This window comes from Pseudophryne corroboree, chromosome 4, assembly GCF_028390025.1.
Source record: "Pseudophryne corroboree isolate aPseCor3 chromosome 4, aPseCor3.hap2, whole genome shotgun sequence".
NCBI lineage: Eukaryota > Metazoa > Chordata > Amphibia > Anura > Myobatrachidae > Pseudophryne > Pseudophryne corroboree.
Window position 1 is genome coordinate 386821230 of NC_086447.1, and position 22765 is coordinate 386843994.

Consider the following 22765-nt stretch of genomic DNA (forward strand, 5'->3'; position numbering starts at 1 on the left):
ATCCCGTACTTGGACGATCTCCTGATAAAGGCGAGGTCCAAAGAACAGTTGGTAGTAGGGGTAGCACTCTCTCGGGAAGTGCTACAACAGCACGACTGGATTCTCAATATTCCAAAGTCACAGCTGGTCCCGACGACACGTCTTCTGTTCCTGGGAATGATTCTGGACACAGACCAGAAAAGAGTGTTTCTTCCAGTGGAAGCACACGAGTCCTGGAAAAAATGGTAGCTTCATACGAAGCATAATTCCATTCGGAAGGTTCCACGCAAGGACGTTCCAGTGGGGCCTGTGGGACAAATGGTCCGGGTCCCATCTACAGATACAACAGCGGATAACCCTGTCGGCAAGAAACAGGGTGTCGCTGCTGTGGTGGCTGCAGAGGGCTCATCTACTAGAGGGCCGCAGATTCGGAATACAGGACTGGGTCCTGGTGACCACGGAGGCCAGCCTTCGGGGCTGGGGTGCAGTCACACAGGGAAGAAATTTCCAAGGAGATTTCGCTTCACATAATTATTCTGGAGCTAAGGGCCATTTACAATGCCCTAAGCCAAGCAAGGCCCCTGCTTCAGAACCAGCCGGTACTGATCCATTCAGACAACATCACGGCGGTCGCCCATGTAAACAGACAGGGCGGCACAAGAAGCAGGATGGCGATTGGAGAAGCCACAAGGATTCTCCGATGGGCGACCTACACCCGGGAGAATGGGGACTTCTTCCAGAAGTTTTCCAAATGCGGGTAAACAGTTGGGAATGACCACGGGTGGACATGATGGCGTCCCGCCTCAACAAAAAGTTGAAAAGATATTGCGCCAGGTCAAGGGACCCTCAGGCGATCGCTGTGGACGCTCTAGTGACACCGTGGGTGTACCAGTCGGTTTATGTGTTTCCTCCTCTACCTCTCATACCCAGGGTGCTGAGAATAATAAGAATGCGAGGAGTGAAAACCATACTCATGGTTCCGGATTGGCCAAGAAGAGCTTGGTACCCGGAACTTCAAGAGATGCTGGCAGAGGACCCTTGGCCTCTGCCGCTCAGACAAGACCTGCTGCAGCAGGGATCCTGTCTGTTCCAAGACTTACCGCGGCTGCGTTTGACGGCATGGCGGTTGAACACCGGATCCTAAAGGAAAAGGGTATTCCGGAGGAAGTCATCCCTACCCTGATCAAAGCCAGGAAGGATGTCACCGCAAGACATTATTACCACATTTGGCGGAAATATGTTGCTTGGTGTGAGGCCATGAAGGCCCCGAAGGAGGAATTTCAACTGGGTCGATTCCTACACTTCCTGCAAGCAGGGGTGACGTTGGGCCTCAAATTGGGGTCCATCAAGGTCCAGATTTCGGCTCTGTCGATTTTCTTCCAGAAAGAACTGGCTTCACTGCCTGAAGTTCAGACTTTTGTCAAAGGAGTTCTGCATATTCAGCCTCCTTTTGTACCCCCAGTGGCACCTTGGGATCTCAATGTGGTTTTGGCATTCCTGAAATCACATTGGTTCGAACCACTTAAGACTGTGGAATTAAAATATCTCACGTGGAAAGTGGTCATACTGTTGGCCCTGGCTTCGGCCAGGCGGGTTTCAGATTTGTCGACTTTGTCTTGAAAAAGCCCTTATCTGATTTTCCAGATGGATAGGGCAGAATTGAGGACTCGTCCTCAGTTTCTCCCGAAGGTGGTCTCAGCTTTTCACTTGAACCAACCTATTGTGGTGCCTGCGGCTACTAGGGACTTGGAGGATTCCAAGTTGCTGGACGTAGTCAGGGCCCTGAAAATTTATGTTTCCAGGACGGCTGGAGTCAGAAAAACTGACTCGCTGTTTATCCTGTATGCACCCAACAAGCTGGGTGCTCCTGCTTCTAAGCAGTCTATTGCGCGCTGGATTTGTAGCACTATTCAGCTGGCGCATTCTGCGGTAGGATTACCGCAGCCTAAATCAATAAAAGCCCATTCCACAAGGAAGGTGGGCTCATCTTGGGCGGCTGCCCGAGGGGTCTCGGCTTTACAACTTTGCCGAGCAGCTACTTGGTCAGGGGCAAACACGTTTGCTAAATTCTACAAATTTGATTCCCTGGCTGAGGAGGACCTGGAGTTCTCTCATTCGGTACTGCAGAGTCATCCGCACTCTCCCGCCCGTTTGAGAGCTTTGGTATAATCCCCATGGTCCTTGCGGAGTCCCCAGCATCCACTAGGACGTTAGAGAAAATAAGATTTTACTCACCGGTAAATCTATTTCTCGTAGTCCGTAGTGGATGCTGGGCGCCCATCCCAAGTGCGGATTGTCTGCAATACTTGTACATAGTTATTGTTACAAAAATCGGGTTTTGTTGTGAGCCATCTCTTCAGAGGCTCCAATTGTTATCATACTGTTAACCGGGGTTCCTATCACGTGTTATATGGTGTGGCTGGTATGAGTCTTACCCGGGATTCAAAATCCTTCCTTATTGTGTCAGCTCTTCCGGGCACAGGTCCTAACTGAGGCTTGGAGGAGGGTCATAGGGGGAGGAGCCAGTGCACACCAGATAGTCCTAAATCTTTCTTTAGATGTGCCCAGTCTCCTGCGGAGCCGTCTATTCCCATGGTCCTTACGGAGTCCCCAGCATCCACTACGGACTACGAGAAATAGATTTACCGGTGAGTAAAATCTTTTTTTTTTTTAGCCGCTGCTGCAGCGCCTGCGCACAGCATTACACACGACTGAAACCGTTGTGTATGTGAAAGACCCTGCCGGATGGCAAAAAGCCGGACACAGTTTGTCCGGCTTTTTGCCATCCGGTGTAAACTGGGTAGTGTGTAACAGCCCTTAGGCTCTGCTGAGCTTTGTGCTGTTTCACAGATTTCCAAATAAGAAGTTTGGTTTACATAATAAGAGATTGTTCCCACGCAATCAGTCTAATGAGGAATATCTTTAGTTCTAACAATTTCTTACAATGTTGAAGTACATATTTGTTAATGTCACGATTCATTAATTCTGTGCAGGTTTCATACTCCGTTTCATGGTAGTATGAAGGGGAAATCTAGTTCATGTTTAATGAAAAAGTATATAGTAATAATTTGTTTTGTGATTAGCATTTCCAGGTAATATACAAATGTAAAACCGTATGCATGGTGCAGAATAGTACTCGTGCTATATATGCAGATGGGAGGCAGTCAATTGACCGCAGAATTGGATCCCGGCGGTCAGGATACCAATGCCGGAATCACAACACTAGCTGGAATGTCTGCTGTCAGAGTCCCGACTGCCAGGTAGTTCCCCCACTTGATTGGTGGTCCATGCCACCACCCGAGGGGGAATAGAACCCCATGGTGACCTTCGGTCGCCACCGGGCCCGAAGCGTAGCGCGCCTGCAAGGGGACACACTGCGCTCGCCACTGGGATCTTGGCTGTCGGGATCCCGGCGTCTGTCTCCTGACCGCCTGGATTCCATACTGATCCCATGCGGATATCTAATGTTTTGGCGTTCAAAATCTTTTGCCAGCTCTTGTGATGCTACTTACAAAAATGTTGGTAATCACTTGGTTTGAATCATTGTACATATTAGGTTGTGGTGAGAGCAGCAGGTTACAGTGAGCGACAGGGCCTCATCAGCAGTATCTGTTGTCTGAGATGAGGGAGCTGCCAGTCACTTGCAGAAAAAAACTTGATGCCGAAAAGCTGAACACTGCCATTTACAGGTTCCTCTGCTTAGACTTCAGATGCACATGTCATTAAACACTTATCAATAAGTGTCTCAGCTTTAATCATGTGTGCTCATTCATAGTGGATGGTTTAGGGTTTTTGGATTTTTTAAAAGTGTTTTTATGGGGGACTTGTTTTTCAATCTCCCCCCTCCTCTTTTCCAACTTCACAGTAATTTGATTCATAACGCTTTGCGTATACGTACTGTATATGTAGCAGCAATTTCATTCATTAGCATGATTCTCTCTCAGTGACATCTGATGGCAAAAAAAATGTAAGACATTTCTGTACTGCACTTGACACACTGAGCCTTATTCTGAGTTGCTCACATTTATTTGGCCACACCGCACTTATCTCAGCTTATGAAAGCCGTCATTACTATCAGCACTTGCACAAGCCGTGTACCTGGTACAGGAGATCCATCTGAAATAAGATGAATCTCTAAATAGTCCTCAGTTCAGATTGCATATCTCGGATACTCCCTCAGAACACTTAGACTACGTGTGAGCGTGCACTTATTAACCACTCAGCTGCAAGTGGAGATGTAACATAGTATCCAAGGTTGAAAAAGGACAATTTGTCCATCGAGTTCATGTGGCTGAGTTTGCCACACATGTAAGTTATATCAGATCCCCTATCATTCATATTCATAGTCTTTCGTTCTAGAAAGTCCAACAAACTAAAGGTTTAAATTACTACAAGTAAAGGTAAAAAAAAATATATGCACACACCACACACATAATATTTTTTTTACTCTGTATTCAATTTACCAAACTAGCTACTGTATATTCTCATTCCTAGTGTAGTAGGATAATGCTGAAAGGCAATTTTTTTTCTATGAGAGCTCCAAACTGGAACTCCAGAAAAATGAATATACAGTATTGTATGTATATGATGGTGAACATTAAATATATTTGTTTTGGGTAAACATATACAAGATCAGTATCATTTTCTTTGTACATTAACCATAAACGTGCTTCAGTTGTCAAGAAGGTTTATAGTTCCATGGCCAAGGACTATCTTATTTCAAGTAACTTTGTGTTGTTCCAGCAGTATATTTGGCTAAAGAACACACACATTCTTACAGCCATTGTTGTTGGACTCTGGTATACTTCGTCTGTATTGAAGTCTTTTATATTTTGGAATGTACTGAACTATTTCAAACAGGATATCATAGAGTCAAAGCAGATCTGTGCTTTTATGTGCCCAGATATAAATGATTAAAAATTGTTTCAGAAGCCACACTCGCAGAAATTAGCAAATTCATAGAGGATTTTACAGAGAATTAGTTTGAAAGTCAGTGCGTTTATCTTATGGCTTAACATACACCATGAAACTTATAAGCTTATCCTCAAACAACCTTCAAGTGACAGCAAAAGCTTAGTAACTCAGTTATCATCTAGAACACAAACATGTCTGCATCTGTTTAATTTTACTGATTGCATATCTAGGTGGAATAAGCACTTCGGGGTACTTAAACACCATTCCCACGACTGTATGCTGTCAGTTGCATGTGCTATAGTCGTTAGAGGTGAATAATTAACAGCATGCATCTCTTCACTCTATGCCAATGAAGTAGTCATGTAACTTGGTTAGATTGCTAGATTTGATGTAAAATCCATTATTAATTAATAAATCTCTGATAATTTGCAACTAAATTTCTGTCCCTACTGAGTTGTGCAAGTTACTGAGGAGTAGTAAGTGTGGTGACTCTGATGGAGCATTTGGTGACCAAGTAACAGAATAATGAGCTGTGCAGGCAACTGGATGGGTCTTTTACTGATAGCAGGAGTCCTAGATACTAAACTCCAATCTTCGGGAGGAAGTATTTACCATTAAATATGTAGTATGCTTGGACATTCTCTTTAAGTTAAAAGTGCACATACTGTATACAGTAAAGTAAAAATATTTTGCAAGCACACCAGATGAATGGCTGTGCAGTGAATTGACATTTCAAGTTGTTGTATATGTGTAGTATTACACACTCTGCCGGATATATAGCCAATTGTAAAATTCTAATATGTCATCCTAGGACTGCCAGTTCTGAAACATGTGCTGACTCCACGTGTGAAGGCGACTCATGTGGCAATTGAGACAATGCAGGACTACCTAGATGCTGTGTATGATGTTACAGTTGCCTATGAAGGAACCACTACCCAGAATGGACAAAGGAAAGAAGCACCTTCCATGCCTGGTATTTACTAATTATCATATTGTTATTGTATCTATCTATCTAGCATCTACCAGTGGTTGCACCAAAGCTATGATCTCAATACCCCATCATCTCCATATTAGTAGTATTACTAGACAACCTGGGGTTTGGCAACATAGGATATTGTTACATTGTTTGTAAATTCAACCTTGATGTACCAATATGTATATGCTATTTTGTTCCTTGGAATTTAATTTGCATTATTATGTACATAGCACTGCTATACTACAAAGCACTAGACTGTACATAGTGTATAGTCACTCTCATCAGTCCCTGTCCCATTGGAGCTTACACTCTAAATGATCTACCACGCACACACAATAGGAAACACTTTATTAGCAGTTGTTGATCTACCAGAATATTTTTGGTATTTGCAGGTGTGCCTACCATGTCTTGTAAATTGAGTTTCTCAGCCCCTTTACCAATTTAACCACCTACCCACTTGCAACCCCAGGATCCATTCACTATAAGTATGACAGCAGCACAACAGCTTGTAAACACTTCCAATTTAAAAAATGTAAACCTCAACTGCCTGTTGTCTAATTGTTTCTGGATGAATGTGCCCACATCAGTGCTGACTTTCTCACACCTGCGCTACATTTACCAATGACTATAACAATAGTTGTCCGTTACACTGCATAGTGTCAGGATATTAAGCATCTATTTTCTTAAAGCTGAAAAAAATGGATGTATTTAACCCACATATAATGACACCTCCAATACTACTTTACACTACACACAATCTAAAGTACATACTGTACATTGAAGGGCCACGTTAGGTATGTACTGTAGACCTTTAGCTTTGCATTACTGATTTATGATTGCATGTTTTAATCCTTATTTTATAGTCTCTAACATGAGCTTAATCCTTTTACAGAAAAGATCTGGTTTGTGTAATCAGTTGTAAATCCTTTTTACTAAAACAGTTTAAAAGTGTCTTCTAAATAAGATACATCACTCTGTGTTTGAATGCCAAATGTGTTCAAGAATGAGCAGTTGACTGTGTGACGTTAATTTCTTTTTGAGTTATTATCTCTATTAAACTATTGCCTCTATTGACCATATTCAGGTTCCTCTTCTGTACAAAAAAAAAGTATACAATGTATGTTTCTTTGCCAATTTTTCTGTGTGTTTGGAATAAGGCTTAAGTTTATGGATGTGTTGAGAAGGATTTCATGATTTGAAAAATATTGTCTCTAAGAGGAGATTATTTTTCTGCCAGTAGATGTGTTTTTTACACAGAAAGCTTTAGGTGCAAATACCTTTTTATGATGTGCCTTTACAGCAAATATCACACTTCGTACTATCTTTTGATACATAAAGTAAATGACTTGTTCTTCACATAAATATTTTTTTCCATTTATATTAAAGTAAATGACTTGTTCTTCACATAAATATTTTTTTCCATTTATATTACATGTTGAATTTATAGCATTTAACATTGGTCTTGATCTTGGAGGACATTAACATTCATAGGTACACACTGCAAAATAACGATGTCAGCACAGACCCAAAAATTTGCTGACAAGACTAGTATTGGTCAGCCATCTGCTCAGCCCGAGAACATACCCTATTTATTCTATTACAGAATTAAAGAAACACTGCTGAGCAATGGTTTAAAGTTTTAACATAGTTCAGTTCTATTTTCTTTTTTTGTAATAGCAGGTAAACTGCACATTTAAATTGTTAATCTTTTCATGACCATGCCAGGTGGAGTTTATAAAACTGTGAATTTCTCTGACGTCCTAGTGGATGCTGGGAACTCCGTAAGGACCATGGGGAATAGACGGGCTCCGCAGGAGACTGGGCACTCTAAAAGAAAGATTAGGTACTATCTGGTGTGCACTGGCTCCTCCCTCTATGCCCCTCCTCCAGACCTCAGTTAGATTTCTGTGCCCGGCCGAGCTGGATGCACACTAGGGGCTCTCCTGAGCTCCTAGAAAGAAAGTATATGTTAGGTTTTTTATTTTACAGTGAGACCTGCTGGCAACAGGCTCACTGCAACGAGGGACTAAGGGGAGAAGAAGCGAACCTACCTGCTTGCAGCAAGCTTGGGCTTCTTAGGCTACTGGACACCATTAGCTCCAGAGGGATCGACCGCAGGACCCGTCCTTGGTGTTCGTTCCCGGAGCTGCGCCGCCGTCCCCCTTACAGAGCCAGAAGCATGAAGATGGTCCGGAAAATCGGCGGCAGAAGACTTCAGTCTTCACCAAGGTAGCGCACAGCACTGCAGCTGTGCGCCATTGCTCCTCGTACACACTTCACACTCCGGTCACTGAGGGTGCAGGGCGCTGGGGGGGGGCGCCCTGAGCAGCAATAAAAACACCTTGGCTGGCAAAATAATCACAATATATAGCCCCAGAGGCTATATATGTGATAATTACCCCTGCCAGAATCCATAAAAAAGCGGGAGAAAAGTCCGCGAAAAAGGGGCGGAGCTATATCCCTCGGCACACTGGCGCCATTTTCTCTTCACAGTGTAGCTGGAAGACAGCTCCCCAGGCTCTCCCCTGTAGTTTTCAGGCTCAAAGGGTTAAAGAGAGGGGGGGCACTAAATTTAGGCGCAATATTGTTTATACAAGCAGCTATTGGGGAAAATTCACTCAGTGATAGTGTTTATCCCTACATTATATAGCGCTCTGGTGTGTGCTGGCATACTCTCTCTCTGTCTCCCCAAAGGGCTGTGTGGGGTCCTGTCCTCAGTCAGAGCATTCCCTGTGTGTGTGCGGTGTGTCGGTACGGCTGTGTCGACATGTTTGATGAGGAGGCTTATGTGGAGGCGGAGCAGATGCCGATAAATGGGATGTCGCCCCCTGTGGGCCGACACCAGAGTGGATGGATAGGTGGAAGGTATTAACAGACAGTGTCAACTCCTTACATAAAAGGCTGGATGACGTAACAGCTATGGGACAGCCAGCTTCTCAGCCCGCGCCTGCCCAGGCGTCTCAAAGGCCATCACGGCCTCAAAAACGCCCGCTCCCTCAGATGGCAGACACAGATGTCGACACGGAGTCTGACTCCAGTGTCGACGAGGTTGAGACATATACACAATCCACTGGGAACATCCGTTACATGATCCCGGCAATAAAAAATGTGTTACACATTTCTGACATTAACCCAAGTACCACTAAAAAAAGGGTTTTATGTTTGGGGAGAAAAGGCAGGCAGTGTTTTGTTCCCCCATCTAATGAGTGAATGAAGTGTGAAAAAGCGTGGGTTCCCCCGATAAGAAACTGGTAATTTCTAAAAAGTTACTGATGGCGTACCTTTTCCCGCCAGAGGATAAGTTACGCTGGGAGATATCCCCTAGGGTGGATAAGGCGCTCACACGTTTGTCAAAAAAGGTGGCACTGCTATCTTAGGATACGGCCACTTTGAAGGTACCTGCTGATAAAAAGCAGGAGGCTATCCTGAAGTCTGTATTTACACACTCAGGTACTAGACTGAGACCTGCAGATAGTGCTGCTGCAGCGTGGTCTGTAACCCTGTCAAACAGGGATACTATTTTGCGAACATAAGACGTCGTCTTATATATGAGGGATGCACAGAGGGATATTTTGCCGGCTGGCATCCAGAATTAATGCAATGTCCATTCTGTCAGGAGGGTATTAGAGACCCGACACTGGACAGGTGATGCTGACTTTAAAAGGCACATAGAGCCTTATAAGGGTGAGGAATTGTTTGGGGATGGTCTCTGGGACCTCGTATCCACAGCAACAGCTGGGGAGAAATTTTTTTTACCTCAGGTTTCCTCACAGCCTAAGAAAGCACTGTATTATCAGGTACAGTCCTTTCGGCTTCAGTAAAGCAAGCGGGTCAAAGGCGCTTCCTTTCTGCACAGAGACGAGGGAAGAGGGAAAAAGCTGCACCAGTCAGCCAGTTCCCAGAATCAAAATTCTTCCCCCGCTTCCTCTGAGTCCACCGCATGACGCGGGGGCTCCACAGGCGTAGCCAGGTACAGTGGGGGGCCGCCTCAAAAATTTTAGCGATCAGTGCTCGCTCACAGGTGGATCCCTGGATCCTTCAAGTAGTATCTCAGGGGTACAGGCTGGAATTCGAGGCGTCTCCCCCCCGCCGTTTCCTCAAATCTGCCTTGCCGACAACTCCCTCAGGCAGGGAGGCTGTGCTAGAGGCAATTCACAAGCTGCATTCCCAGCAGGTGATAGTCAAGGTACCCCTACTTCAACAAGGACGGGGTTACTATTCCACACTGTTTGTGGTACCGAAACCGGACGGTTCGGTGAGACCCATTTTAAATTTGAAGTCCTTGAACACATACATAAAAAAATTCAAGTTCAAGATGGAATCGCTCAGGGCGGTTATTGCAAGCCTGGAGGAGGGGGATTACATGGTATCCCTGGACATCAAGGATGCTTACCTACATGTTCCCATTTACCATCCTCAACAGGAGTACCTCAGATTTGTGGTACAGGATTGCCATTACCAATTCCAAACACTGCCGTTTGGACTGTCCACGGCACCGAGGGTCTTTACCAAGGTAATGGCAGAAATGATGATACTCCTTCGAAAAAAGGGAGTTTTTAATTATCCCGTACTTGGACGATCTCCTTATAAAGGCGAGGTCCATGGAGCAGTTGTTGGTCGGAGTAGCACTATCTCGGGAAGTGCTACAACAGCACGGATGGATTCTATACATTCCAAAGTCACAGCTGGTTCCTACCACACGCCTGCTGTTCCTGGGGATGGTTCTGGACACAGAACAGAAAAAAGTGTTTCTCTAACGTCCTAAGTGGATGCTGGGGACTCCGTAAGGACCATGGGGAATAGCGGCTCCGCAGGAGACTGGGCACAAAAGTAAAGCTTTAGAATCACCTGGTGTGCACTGGCTCCTCCCCCTATGACCCTCCTCCAAGCCTCAGTTGGATTTTTGTGCCCGAACGAGAAGGGTGCACACTAGGTGGCTCTCCTGAGCTGCTTAGTGAAAAGTTTAGTTTTAGGTTTTTTATTTTCAGTGAGACCTGCTGGCAACAGGCTCACTGCATCGAGGGACTAAGTGGAGAAGAAGCGAACTCACCTGCGTGCAGAGTGGATTGGGCTTCTTAGGCTACTGGACATTAGCTCCAGAGGGACGATCACAGGCCCAGCCATGGATGGGTCTCAGAGCCGCGCCGCCGGCCCCCTTACAGAGCCAGAAGACAGAAGAGGTCCGGAAAATCGGCGGCAGAAGACGTCCTGTCTTCAACAAGGTAGCGCACAGCACTGCAGCTGTGCGCCATTGCTCTCAGCACACTTCACACTCCGGTCACTGAGGGTGCAGGGCGCTGGGGGGGGGCGCCCTGAGACGCAATAAAAACACCTTGGATGGCAAAAAATGCATCACATATAGCTCCTGGGCTATATGGATGAATTTAACCCCTGCCAGAATACATAGAAAAACGGGAGATAGGCTCCGCCCCCTTATCGGCGGCCTTATCTCCTCAGCACACTGGCGCCATTTTCCCTCACAGCTCCGTTGGAGGGAAGCTCCCTGGCTCTCCCCTGCAGTCATTACACTACAGAAAGGGTTAAAAAAGAGAGGGGGGGCACTAATTACACGCAGTATTAAAGATACAGCAGCTATAAGGGGAAAAACACTTATATAAGGTTATCCCTGTATATATATATAGCGCTCTGGTGTGTGCTGGCAAACTCTCCCTCTGTCTCCCCAAAGGGCTAGTGGGGTCCTGTCCTCTATCAGAGCATTCCCTGTGTGTGTGTGCTGTATGTCGGTACGTTTGTGTCGACATGTATGAGGAGAAAAATGATGTGGAGACGGAGCAGATTGCCTGTAATAGGGATGTCACCCCCTAGGGGGTCGACACCTGAGTGGATGAACTGTTGGAAGGAATTACGTAACAGTGTCAGCTCTGTATAAAAGACTGTGGTTGACATGAGACAGCCGGCTACTCAGCTTGTGCCTGTCCAGACGTCTCATAGGCCGTCAGGGGCTCTAAAGCGCCCGTTACCTCAGATGGCAGATATAGACGCCGACACGGATACTGACTCCAGTGTCGACGGTGAAGAGACAAATGTGACTTCCAGTAGGGCCACACGTTACATGACTGAGGCAATGAAAAATGTTTTACACACTTCTGATAATACGAGTACCACCAAAAAGGGGTATTATGTTCGGTGAGGAAAAACTACCTGTAGTTTTCCTGAATCTGAGAAATTAAATGAGGTGTGTGATGATGCGTGGTTTTCCCCCGATAACAACTGATAATTTCTAAAATGTTATTGGCATTATATCCTTTCCCGCCAGAGGTTAGGGTGCGTTGGGAAACACCCCCTAGGGTGGATAAAGCGCTCACACGCTTGTAAGAACAAGGGCTCTACCCTCTCCTGAGATGGCCGCCCTTAAGGATCCTGCTGATAGAAAGCAGGAGGGTATCCTAAAATGTATTTACACACATACTGGTGTTATACTGCGACCAGCAATCGCCTCAGCCTGGATGTGCAGTGCTGGGTTGGCGTGGTCGGATTCCCTGACTGAAAATATTGATACCCTAGATAGGGACAGTATATTATTGCCTATAGAGCATTTAAAAGATGCATTTCTATATATGCGTGATGCACAGCGGAATATTTGCCGACTGGCATCAAGTCTAAGTGCGTTGTCCATTTCTACCAGTAGAGGGATATGGACACGACAGTGGTCAGGTGATGCGGATTCCAAACGGCATTTGGAAGTATTGCCTTATTAAGGGGAGGAGTTATTTGGGGTCGGTCTTTCAGACCTGGTGGCCACGGCAACAGCTGGGAAATCCACGTTTGTACCCCAGGTCGCCTCTCAACATGAGAAGACGCCGTATTATCAGGCGCAGTCTTTTCGTGGGCAAGCGGGCAAAAGGTTCCTCATTTCTGCCCCGTGACAGAGGGAGGGGAAAAAGGCTGCAGAAATCAGCCAGTTCCCAGGAACAGAAACCCTCTCCCGCCTCTGCCAAGCCCTCAGTATGACGCTGGGGCTTTACAAGCAGAATCAGGCACGGTGGGGGCCCGTCTCAATGAATTTCAGCGCGCAGTGGGCTCACTCGCAAGTAGACCCCTGGATCCTTCAGGTGATATCTCAGGGGTACAAATTGGAATTCGAGACGTCTCCCCCTCGCCGTTTCCTAAAGTCGGCTTTACCGATGTCTCCTTCTGACAGGGAGACAGTTTTGGAAGCCATTCACAAGCTGTATTCCCAGCAGGTGATAATCAAGGTACCCCTCCTGCAACAGGGAACGGGGTATTATTCCACACTGTTGTGGTACCGAAGCCGGACGGCTCGGTGAGACCGATTCTAAATCTAAAATCTTTGAACACTTACATACAGAGGTTCAAATTCAAGATTGAGTCACTCAGAGCAGTGATTGCGAACCTGGAAGAAGAGGACTACATGATGTCTCGGGACATCAAGGATGCTTACCTTCATGTCCCAATTTACCCTTCTCACCAAGGGTACCTCAGGTTTATGGTACAGAACTGTCACTATCAGTTTCAGACGCTGCCGTATGGATGGTCCACGGCACCCCGGATCTTTACCAAGGTAATGGCCGAAATGATGATACTCCTTCGAAGGAAGGGAATTTTAGTTATCCCTTACTTGGACGATTCCCTGATAAGGGTAAGATCCAGGGAACAGTTGGAGGTCGGTGTAGCACTATCTCAGGTAGTGTTGCGGCAGCACGATTGGATTCTCAATATTCCAAAATCGCAGCTGATTCCGACGACTCGTCTTCTGTTCTTAGGGATGATCCTGGACACAGTTCAGAAAAAGGTGTTTCTCCCGGAGGAGAAAGTCAGGGAGTTATCCGAGCTAGTCGGGAACCTCCTATAACCGAGCCAAGTCTCAGTACATCAATGAGATGGTTCTGGGAAAAATGGTGGCTTCCTATGAAGCAATCCCATGCGGCAGATTCCACGCAAGAACTTTCCAGTGGGACCTGCTGGACAAATGGTCTGGGTCGCATCTTCAGATGCATCAGCGGATAACCCTGTCACCAAGCACAAGGGTGTCTCTCCTGTGGTGGTTGCAGAGTGCTCATCTTCTAGAGGGCCGCACATTCAGGACTGGGTCCTGGTGACCACGGATGCCAGCCTGCGAGGCTGGGGAGCAGTCACACAGGGAAGGAATTTCCAGAGCTTATGGTCAAGCCTGGAGACATCACTTCACATAAATATCCTGAAGCTAAGGGCCATTTACAATGCTCTAAGCTCAGCAAGACCTCTGCTTCAAGGTCACCCGGAGTTGATCCATTCGGACAACATCACGGCAGTCACCCACGTAAACAGACAGGGTGACACAAGAAGCAGAAGGGCAATGGCAGAAGCTGCAAGGATTCTTCGCTGGGCGGAAAATCATGTGATAGCACTGTCAGCACTATTCATTCCGGGAGTGGACAACTGGGAAGCAGACTTCCTCAGCAGACACGACCTCCACCCGGGAGAGTGGGGACTTCACCCAGAAGTCTTCCACATGTTTATAAAACTCGACAAGTATGGCGCCAGGTCAAGGGACCCTCAGGCAATAGCTGTAGACGCTCTGGTAACACCGTGGGTGTACCAGTCAGTGTATGTGTTCCCTCCTCTGCCTCTCATAACCAAGGTACTGAGAATTATAAGATGGAGAGGAGTAAGCACTATATTCGTGGCTCCGGATTGGCCAAGAAGGACTTGGTAACCGGAACTTCAAGAGATGCTCACGGAGGATCCGTGGCCTCTACCTCTAAGAAGGGACCTGCTCCAGCAAGGACCCTGTCTGTTCCAAGACTTACCGCGGCTGCGTTTAACGGCAGGGCGGTTGAACGCCGGATCCTGAAGGAAAAAGGCATTCCGGATGAAGTCATCCCTATCCTGATCAAAGCCAGGAAAGATATAACCGCAAAACATTATCACCGCATTTGGCGAAAATATGTTGCGTGGTGCGAGGCCAGTAAGGCCCCGACGGAGGAATTTTCAACTAGGTCGATTCCTACATTTTCTGCAAACAGGAGTGTCTATGGGCCTGAAATGGGGGTCCATTAAGGTTCAAATTTCGGCCCTGTCAATTTTCTTCCAAAAAGAACTAGCTTCAGTCCCTGAAGTTCAGACGTTTGTGAAAGGGGTACTGTATATACAGCCTCCTTTTGTGCCTCCAGTGGCACCTTGGGATCTAAATGTAGTTTTTGGGTTCCAAAAGTCACATTGGTTTGAACCACTTAAATATGTGGAGTTAAAATATCTCACATGGAAAGTGGTCATGCTGTTGGCCCTGGCCTGGGCCAGGTGCGTGTCAGAATTGGCGGCTTTATCCTGTAAAAGCCCTCATCTGATTTTCCATTCGGACAGGGCGGAATTGAGGACTTGTCCTCAGTTTCTCCCTAAGGTGGTTTTCAGCGTTTCACCTGAATCAACCTATTGTGGTGCCTGCGGCTACTAGGGACTTGGAGGACTCCAAGTGGCTAGACGTTGTCAGAGCCCTGGAAATATAGGTTTCCAGGACGGCTGGAGTCAGAAAATCTGACTCGTTGTTTATTCTGTATGCACCCAACAAGCTGGGTGCTCCTGCTTCTAAGCAGACTATTGCTTGTTGGATTTGTAGTACAATTCAGCTTGCACATTCTGTGACAGGCCTGCCACAGCCAAAATCTGTAAAAGCCCATTCCACAAGGAAGGTGGGCTCATCTTGGGCGGCTGCCCGAGGGGTCTCGGCTTTACAACTTTGCCGAGCAGCTATTTGGTCAGGAGCAAATACGTTTGTAAAATTCTACAAATTTGATACCCTGGCTGAGGAGGACCTGGAGTTCTCTCATTTGGTGCTGCAGAGTCATCCGCACTCTCCCGCCCGTTTGGGAGCTTTGGTATAATCCCCATGGTCCTTACGGAGTCCCCAGCATCCACTTAGGACGTTAGAGAAAATAAGAATTTACTTACCGATAATTCTATTTCTCGTAGTCCGTAGTGGATGCTGGGCGCCCATCCCAAGTGCGGATTGTCTGCAATACTGGTACATAGTTATTGTTACCAAAAAATCGGGTTATTGCTGTAGTGAGCCATCTTTTCTAGAGGCTCCTCTGTTATCATGCTGTTAACTGGGTTTAGATCACAAGTTATATGGTGTGATTGGTGTGGCTGGTATGAGTCTTACCCGGGATTCAAAATCCTTCCTTATTGTGTACGCTCGTCCGGGCACAGTATCCTAACTGAGGCTTGGAGGAGGGTCATAGGGGGAGTAGCCAGTGCACACCAGGTGGTTCTAAAGCTTTACTTTTGTGCCCATTCTCCTGCGGAGCCGCTATTCCCCATGGTCCTTACGGAGTCCCCAGCATCCACTACGGACTATGAGAAATAGAATTATCGGTAAGTAAATTCTTATTTTCTCCCGCAGGAGAAAGCCAAGGAGCTGTCATCTCTAGTCAGAGACCTCCTGAAACCAAAACAGGTATCGGTGCATCACTGCACACGAGTCCTGGGAAAAATGGTAGCTTCTTGCGAAGCAAAATTCCATTCGGCAGGTTCCATACAAGAACCTTTCAGTGGGACCTCTTGGACAAGTGGTCGGAATCGCATCTTCAGATGCATCGGCTGATAACCCTGTCTCCAAGGACCAGGGTATCTCTACTGTGGTGGCTGCAGAGTGCTCATCTTCAAGAGGGCCGCAGATTCGGCATACAGGACTGGGTCCTGGTAACCACGGATGCCAGCCTTCGAGGCTGGGGGGCAGTCACACAGGGAAGAAATTTCCAAGGACTTTGGTCAAGTCAGGAGTCGTCCCTACACATAAATATTCTGGAACTGAGGGCCATTTACAATGCCCTAAGTCTGGCAAGGCCTCTGCTTCAAAACCAGCCGGTACTGATCCAATCGGACAACATCACGGCAGTCGCCCATGTAAACCGACAGGGCGGCACAAGAAGCAGGATGGCGATGGCAGAAGCCACAAGGATTCTCCGATGGGCGGAAAATCACGTCTTAGCACTGTCAGCAGTGTTCATTCCGGGAGTGGACAACTGGGAAGCAGACTTCCTCAGCAGACACGACCGACACCCGGGAGAGTGGGGACTTCATCCAGAAGTCTTCCAACTGTTCGTAAACCGTTGGGAAAGGCCACAGGTGGACATGATGGCGTCCCGCCTAAACAAAAAACTAGATATTGCGCCTGGTCAAGGGACCCTCAGGCAATAGCTGTGGACGCTCTAGTGACACCGTGGGTGTACCAGTCGGTTTATGTATTCCCTCCTCTGCCTCTCATACCAAAGGTACTGAGAATAATAAGAAAACGAGGAGTAAGAACGATACTCGTGGTTCCGGATGGGCCAAGAAGAGCTTGGTACCCAGAATTTCAAGAAATAATATCAGAGGACCCATGGCCTCTACCGCTCAGACAGGATCTGCTACAGCAGGGGCCCTGTCTGTTCCAAGACTTACCGCGGCTGCGTTGGACGGCATGGCGGTTGAATTCCGGATCCTAAAGCAAAAGGGCATTCCGGAGGAAGTCATTCCTACGCTGATAAAAGCCAGGAAAGAAGTAACCGCAAACCATTATCACCGTATTTGGCGAAAATATGTTGCGTGGTGTGAGGCCAGGAAGGCCCCAACAGAGGAATTTCAGCTGGGTCGTTTTCTGCACTTCCTACAGTCAGGAGTGACTATGGGCCTAAATTTGGGTTCCATTAAGGTCCAGATTTCGGCTGTCGATTTTCTTCCAGAAAGAACTGGCTTCACTGCCTGGAGTTCAGACATTTGTAAAGGGAGTGCTACATATTCAGCCCCTTTTTTGTGCCTTCTGTGGCACCTTGGGATCTCAACGTGGTGTTGAGTTTCTTAAAATCACATTGGTTTGAGCCACTTAAAACTGTGGATTTGAAATATCTCACGTGGAAAGTGGTCATGTTATTGGCCTTGGCTTCGGCCAGGCGTGTGTCAGAATTGGCGGCTTTGTCATGTAAAAGCCCTTATCTGATTTTCCATATGGATAGGGCAGAATTGAGGACTCGTCCCCAGTTTCTCCCTAAGGTGGTATCAGCTTTTCACTTGAACCAAACTATTGTAGTGCCTGCGGCTACTAGGGACTTGGAAGATTCCAAGTTACTGGACGTAGTCAGGGCCTTAAAAATTTATATTTCCAGGACGGCTGGAGTCAGGAAAACTGACTCGTTTTTTATCCTGTAGGCACCCAACAAAATAGGTGCTCCTGCTTCTAAGCAGACTATTGCTCGCTGAATTTGTAGCACAATTCAGCTGGAGCATTCTGCGGCTGGATTGCCGCATCCTAAATCAGTAACAGCCCATTCCACGAGGAAAGTGGGCTCATCTTGGGCGGCTGCCCGAGGGGTCTCGGCTTTACAACTTTGCCGAGCTGCAACTTGGTCAGGGCCAAACACGTTTGCTAAATTCTACAAATTTGATACCCTGGCTGAGGAGGACCTTGAGTTCTCTCATTCGGTGCTGCAGAGTCATCCGCACTCTCCCGCCCGTTTGGGAGCTTTGGTATAATCCCCATGGTCCTTACGGAGTTCCCAGCATCCACTAGGACGTCAGAGAAAATAAGATTTTACTCACCGGTAAATCTATTTCTCGTAGTCCGTAGTGGATGCTGGGCGCCCATCCCAAGTGCGGATTGTCTGCAATACTTGTATATAGTTATTGCCTAACTAAAGGGTTATTGTTGAGCCATCTGTTGAGAGGCTCAGTTATATTTCATACTGTTAACTGGGTATAGTATCACGAGTTATATGGTGTGATTGGTGTGGCTGGTATGAGTCTTACCCGGGATTCAAAATCCTTCCTTATTGTGTCAGCTCTTCCGGGCACAGTATCCTAACTGAGGTCTGGAGAAGGGGCATAGAGGGAGGAGCCAGTGCACACCAGATAGTACCTAATCTTTCTTTTAGAGTGCCCAGTCTCATGCGGAGCCCGTCTATTCCCCATGGTCCTTACGGAGTTCCCAGCATCCACTACGGACTACGAGAAATAGATTTACCGGTGAGTAAAATCTTATTTTTTGTACCTTTTTTTTATTTTTAGTGATTTAGCAAATAGTAAGATTTTAAACCTACCGGTAAATCTTTTTCTCCTAGTCTGTAGAGGATGCTGGGGACTCCGTAAGGACCATGGGGTATAGACGGGCTCCGCAGGAGACATGGGCACTCTAAAGACTTTAGATGTGTGTGCACTGGCTCCTCCCTCTATGCCCCTCCTCCAGACCTCAGTTAGAGAACTGTGCCCAGAGGAGACGGACAGTACGAGGAAAGGATTTTTTGTTAATCTAAGGGCAAGATACATACCAGCCCACACCATCCACACCGTACAACTTGGAACATACGAACCAGTTAACAGTATGAAACAAAACAGCATCAGCCAGAGACTGATCAAAACTGTAACATAACCCTTATATAAGCAACAACTATATACAAGTCTTGCAGAATTTAGTCCGCACTGGGACGGGCGCCCAGCATCCTCTACGGACTAGGAGAAAAAGATTTACCGGTAGGCTTAAAATCTTATTTTCTCTTACGTCCTAGAGGATGCTTGGGACTCCGTAAGGACCATGGGGATTATACCAAAGCTCCAGACCGGGTGGGAGAGTGCGGATGACTCTGCAGCACCGATTGAGCAAACATGAGGTCCTCCTCAGCCAAGGTATCAAACTTGTAGAATTTAGCAAAAGTGTTTGACCCCGACCAAGTCGCCGCTCGGCAAAGCTGTAATGCCAAGACGCCTCGGGCAGCCGCCCAAGAAGAGCCCACCTTCCTAGTGGAATGGGACTTTACCGAATTTGGTAACGGCAATCCAGCCGTAGAATGAGCCTGCTGAATCGTGTTACATATCCAGCGAGCAATAGTCTGTTTAGAAGCGGGAGCGCCAACCTTGTTGGCTGCATACAGGACAAACAGTGCCTCTGTTTTCCTAACCCGAGCCGTCCTGGCTACATAAATTTTTAAGGCCCTGACTACATCAAGGGACTTGGAATCCTCCAAGTCACCCGTAGCCACAGGCAGCACAATAGGTTGGTTCATATGAAAAGATGAAACCACCTTAGGCAAAAATTGAGGACGAGTCCTCAATTCTGCTCTATCCACATGGAAAATCAGATAGGGGCGCTTGTGAGACAAAGCCGCCAATTCGGACACCCGCCTTGCAGATGCCAAGGCCAATAACATGACCACCTTCCAAGTGAGAAATTTTAATTCAACTGTTTGAAGAGGCTCAAACCAGTGAGATTTTAGGAACTGTAACACCACGTTAAGGTCCCATGGTGCCACTGGGGGCACAAAAGGAGGCTAGATATGCAGCACTCCCTTTACAAAAGTCTGGACTTCTGGGAGAGAAGCCAATTCCTTCTGAAAGAAAATTGATAGGGCCGAAATCTGTACCTTAATGGAGCCTAACTTTAGGCCCATATCCACTCCTGTCTGTAGAAAGTGGAGAAAACGGCCCCGATGGAAATCTTCCGTAGGAGCATTCTTGGCTTCACACCAAGATACATACTTCCTCCAGATACGGTGATAATGTTTCGCCGTCACCTCCTTCCTAGCCTTAATCAGAGTAGGGATGACTTCCTCCGGAATACCTTTCCCTGCTAGGATGTGGTGTTCAACCGCCATGCCGTCAAACGTAACCGCGGTAAGTCTTGGAACACGCAGGGCCCCTGCTGCAACAGGTATTCCCTGAGAGGAAGAGGCCACGGATCTTCTGTGAGCATTTCCTGAAGATCTGAATACCAGGCCCTTCGAGGCCAATCTGGAACAATGAGTATTTTCTGCACTCTTTATCTTCTAATGATTCTCAGTATTTTTGAGATGAGCGGAAGAGGAGGGAACACATAGACCGACTGAAACACCCATGGTGTCACCAGGGCGTCCACCGCAACTGCCTGAGGGTCCCTTGACCTTGCACAATACCTCCGAAGCTTCTTGTTGAGGCGTGACACCTTCATGTCTATTTGAGGAAGTACCCATTGACTTGTTATCTCTGCAAAAACTTCCTGATGAAGTCCCCACTCTCCTGGATGGAGATCGTGTCTCCTGTGGAAGTCTGCTTCCCAGTTGTCCACTCCCAGAATGAAGACTGCTGACAGAGCGCTTACGTGATTTTCCGCCCAGCGAAGAATCCTGGTGGCTTCCGCCATTGCCACTCTGCTCCTTGTCCCGCCTTGGCAGTTTACATGAGCCACGGCTGTGAAGTTGTCTGATTGAATCAGAACCGGTAGGTCGCGAAGAAGATTCTCCGCTTGTCGTAGGCCGTTGTATATGGCCCTCAATTCCAGTACGTTGATGTGTAGACAAGCCTCCTGGCTTGACCATAGTCCCTGAAAAAATTTTCTTGTGTGACTGCTCCCCATCCTCGGAGGCTCGCGTCCGTGGTCACCAGAACCCAGTCTTGAATGCCGAACCTGCGACCCTCGAGAAGGTGAGCACTCTGCAGCCACCACAGGAGAGACACCCTGGCCCTGGGGGACAGGCTTATTTTCCGATGTATGTGTAGATGGAACCCCGACCACTTATCCAGAAGGTCCCACTGAAACGTCCTCGCATGGAATCTGCCGAAGGGGATGGCCTTGTAGGTCGCCACCATTTTTCCCAGTACTCGAGTGCATTGATGGACTGACGCACTTTTCGGTTTTAACAGGTCTCTGACCATGTTCTGGCGTTTCTGGGCTTTTTCCATCGGGAGAAAAACCCTCTTCTGTTCCGTGTCCAGAATCATGCCTAAGAAAGATAGCCGAGTCGTTGGAACCAACTGTGACTTTGGTAGATTTAGAATCCATCCATGCTGCTGCAGCACTCTCAGGGAGAGCGACAGGCTTTTCAGCAATTGATCTCGCTTTTATCAGGAGATCATCCAAGTAAGGGATAATTGTGACTCCCTGCCTGCGCAGGAGCACCATCATTTCTGCCATTATCTTGGTGAAAATCCTCAGGGCCGTGGAAAGCACAAACGGCAACGTCTGAAACTGGTAATGACAGTCCTGTACAGCCAATCTCAGGTACGCCTGATGAGGGGGATATATGGGGACATGAAGGTATGCATCCTTTATGTCTAGTAACACCATAAAATCCCACCCCTTCCAGGCTGGAGATAACTGCCCTGAGCGATTCCATCTTGAATTTGAACTTTTTCAAGTACAGGTTTAGGGATTTTAGATTCAGAATGGGTCTGACCAAGCCATCCGGTTTCGGGACCACAAACCGGGTTGAATAGTACCCCTTCCCCTGTTGGACTAGTGGAACCTTGATAATCACTTGCTGTTGACACAGTTTTTGAATTGCAGCTAAACTATTTCCCTCTCTGGGGGAGAAGCTGGTAAAGCTGATTTGAAAAATCGGCGAGGAGGCACCTCTTCGAATTCCAGCTTGTAGCCTTGGGATACAATTTCCATCACCCAAGGATCCACGTCTGACTGAACCCAGACCTGGCTGAAGAGTCGAAGACGTGCCCCCACCGGCGCGAACTCCCTCAGTGGAGCCCCAGCGTCATGCGGTGGATTTAGTAGAAGCCGGGGAGGACTTCTGCTCCTGGGAACTAGCCATAGCAGGCATTCTTTTCCCTCTACCTTTACCTCTGGCGAGAAAGGAAGAGCCCCGACATCTTCTGGACTTATGCGACCGAAAGGACTGCATCTGATATTGTGGTGTTTTCTTTTTCTGTGTGGGAACATAAGGTAAAAAAGTAGATTTACCCGCGGTAGCTGTGGAAACCAGGTCCGCGAGACCCTCCCCAAATAAAACCTCACCCTTGTAAGGCAAAACATCCATATGTCTCTTTGAGTCGGCATCACCCGTCCATTGGCGGGTCCACAGGGCTCGCCTAGCAGAAATTGCCATGGCGTTGGCTCTTGAACCTAACAGCCCAGCGTCTCTCATATATAAGGCTGCGTCTTTAATGTGACCCAAGGTCAATAAAATGCTATCCCTATCT

At 47.2% G+C, this 22765-nt stretch overlaps 1 protein-coding gene across 3 annotated transcripts in view; it reads left to right on the forward strand.

Moving 5' to 3' along the window:
• The window catches only part of AGPAT5 (1-acylglycerol-3-phosphate O-acyltransferase 5), a 167478-nt gene that overhangs the window by 97023 nt on the left and 47690 nt on the right, over positions 1 to 22765 (forward strand). For all 3 annotated transcript variants that reach the window (XM_063916682.1, XM_063916683.1, XM_063916684.1), the window contains one exon: positions 5705 to 5866. In XM_063916682.1, coding sequence (XP_063772752.1) covers positions 5705 to 5866 — 162 coding nt within the window. The remainder of the gene's footprint in view (positions 1 to 5704; positions 5867 to 22765) is intronic.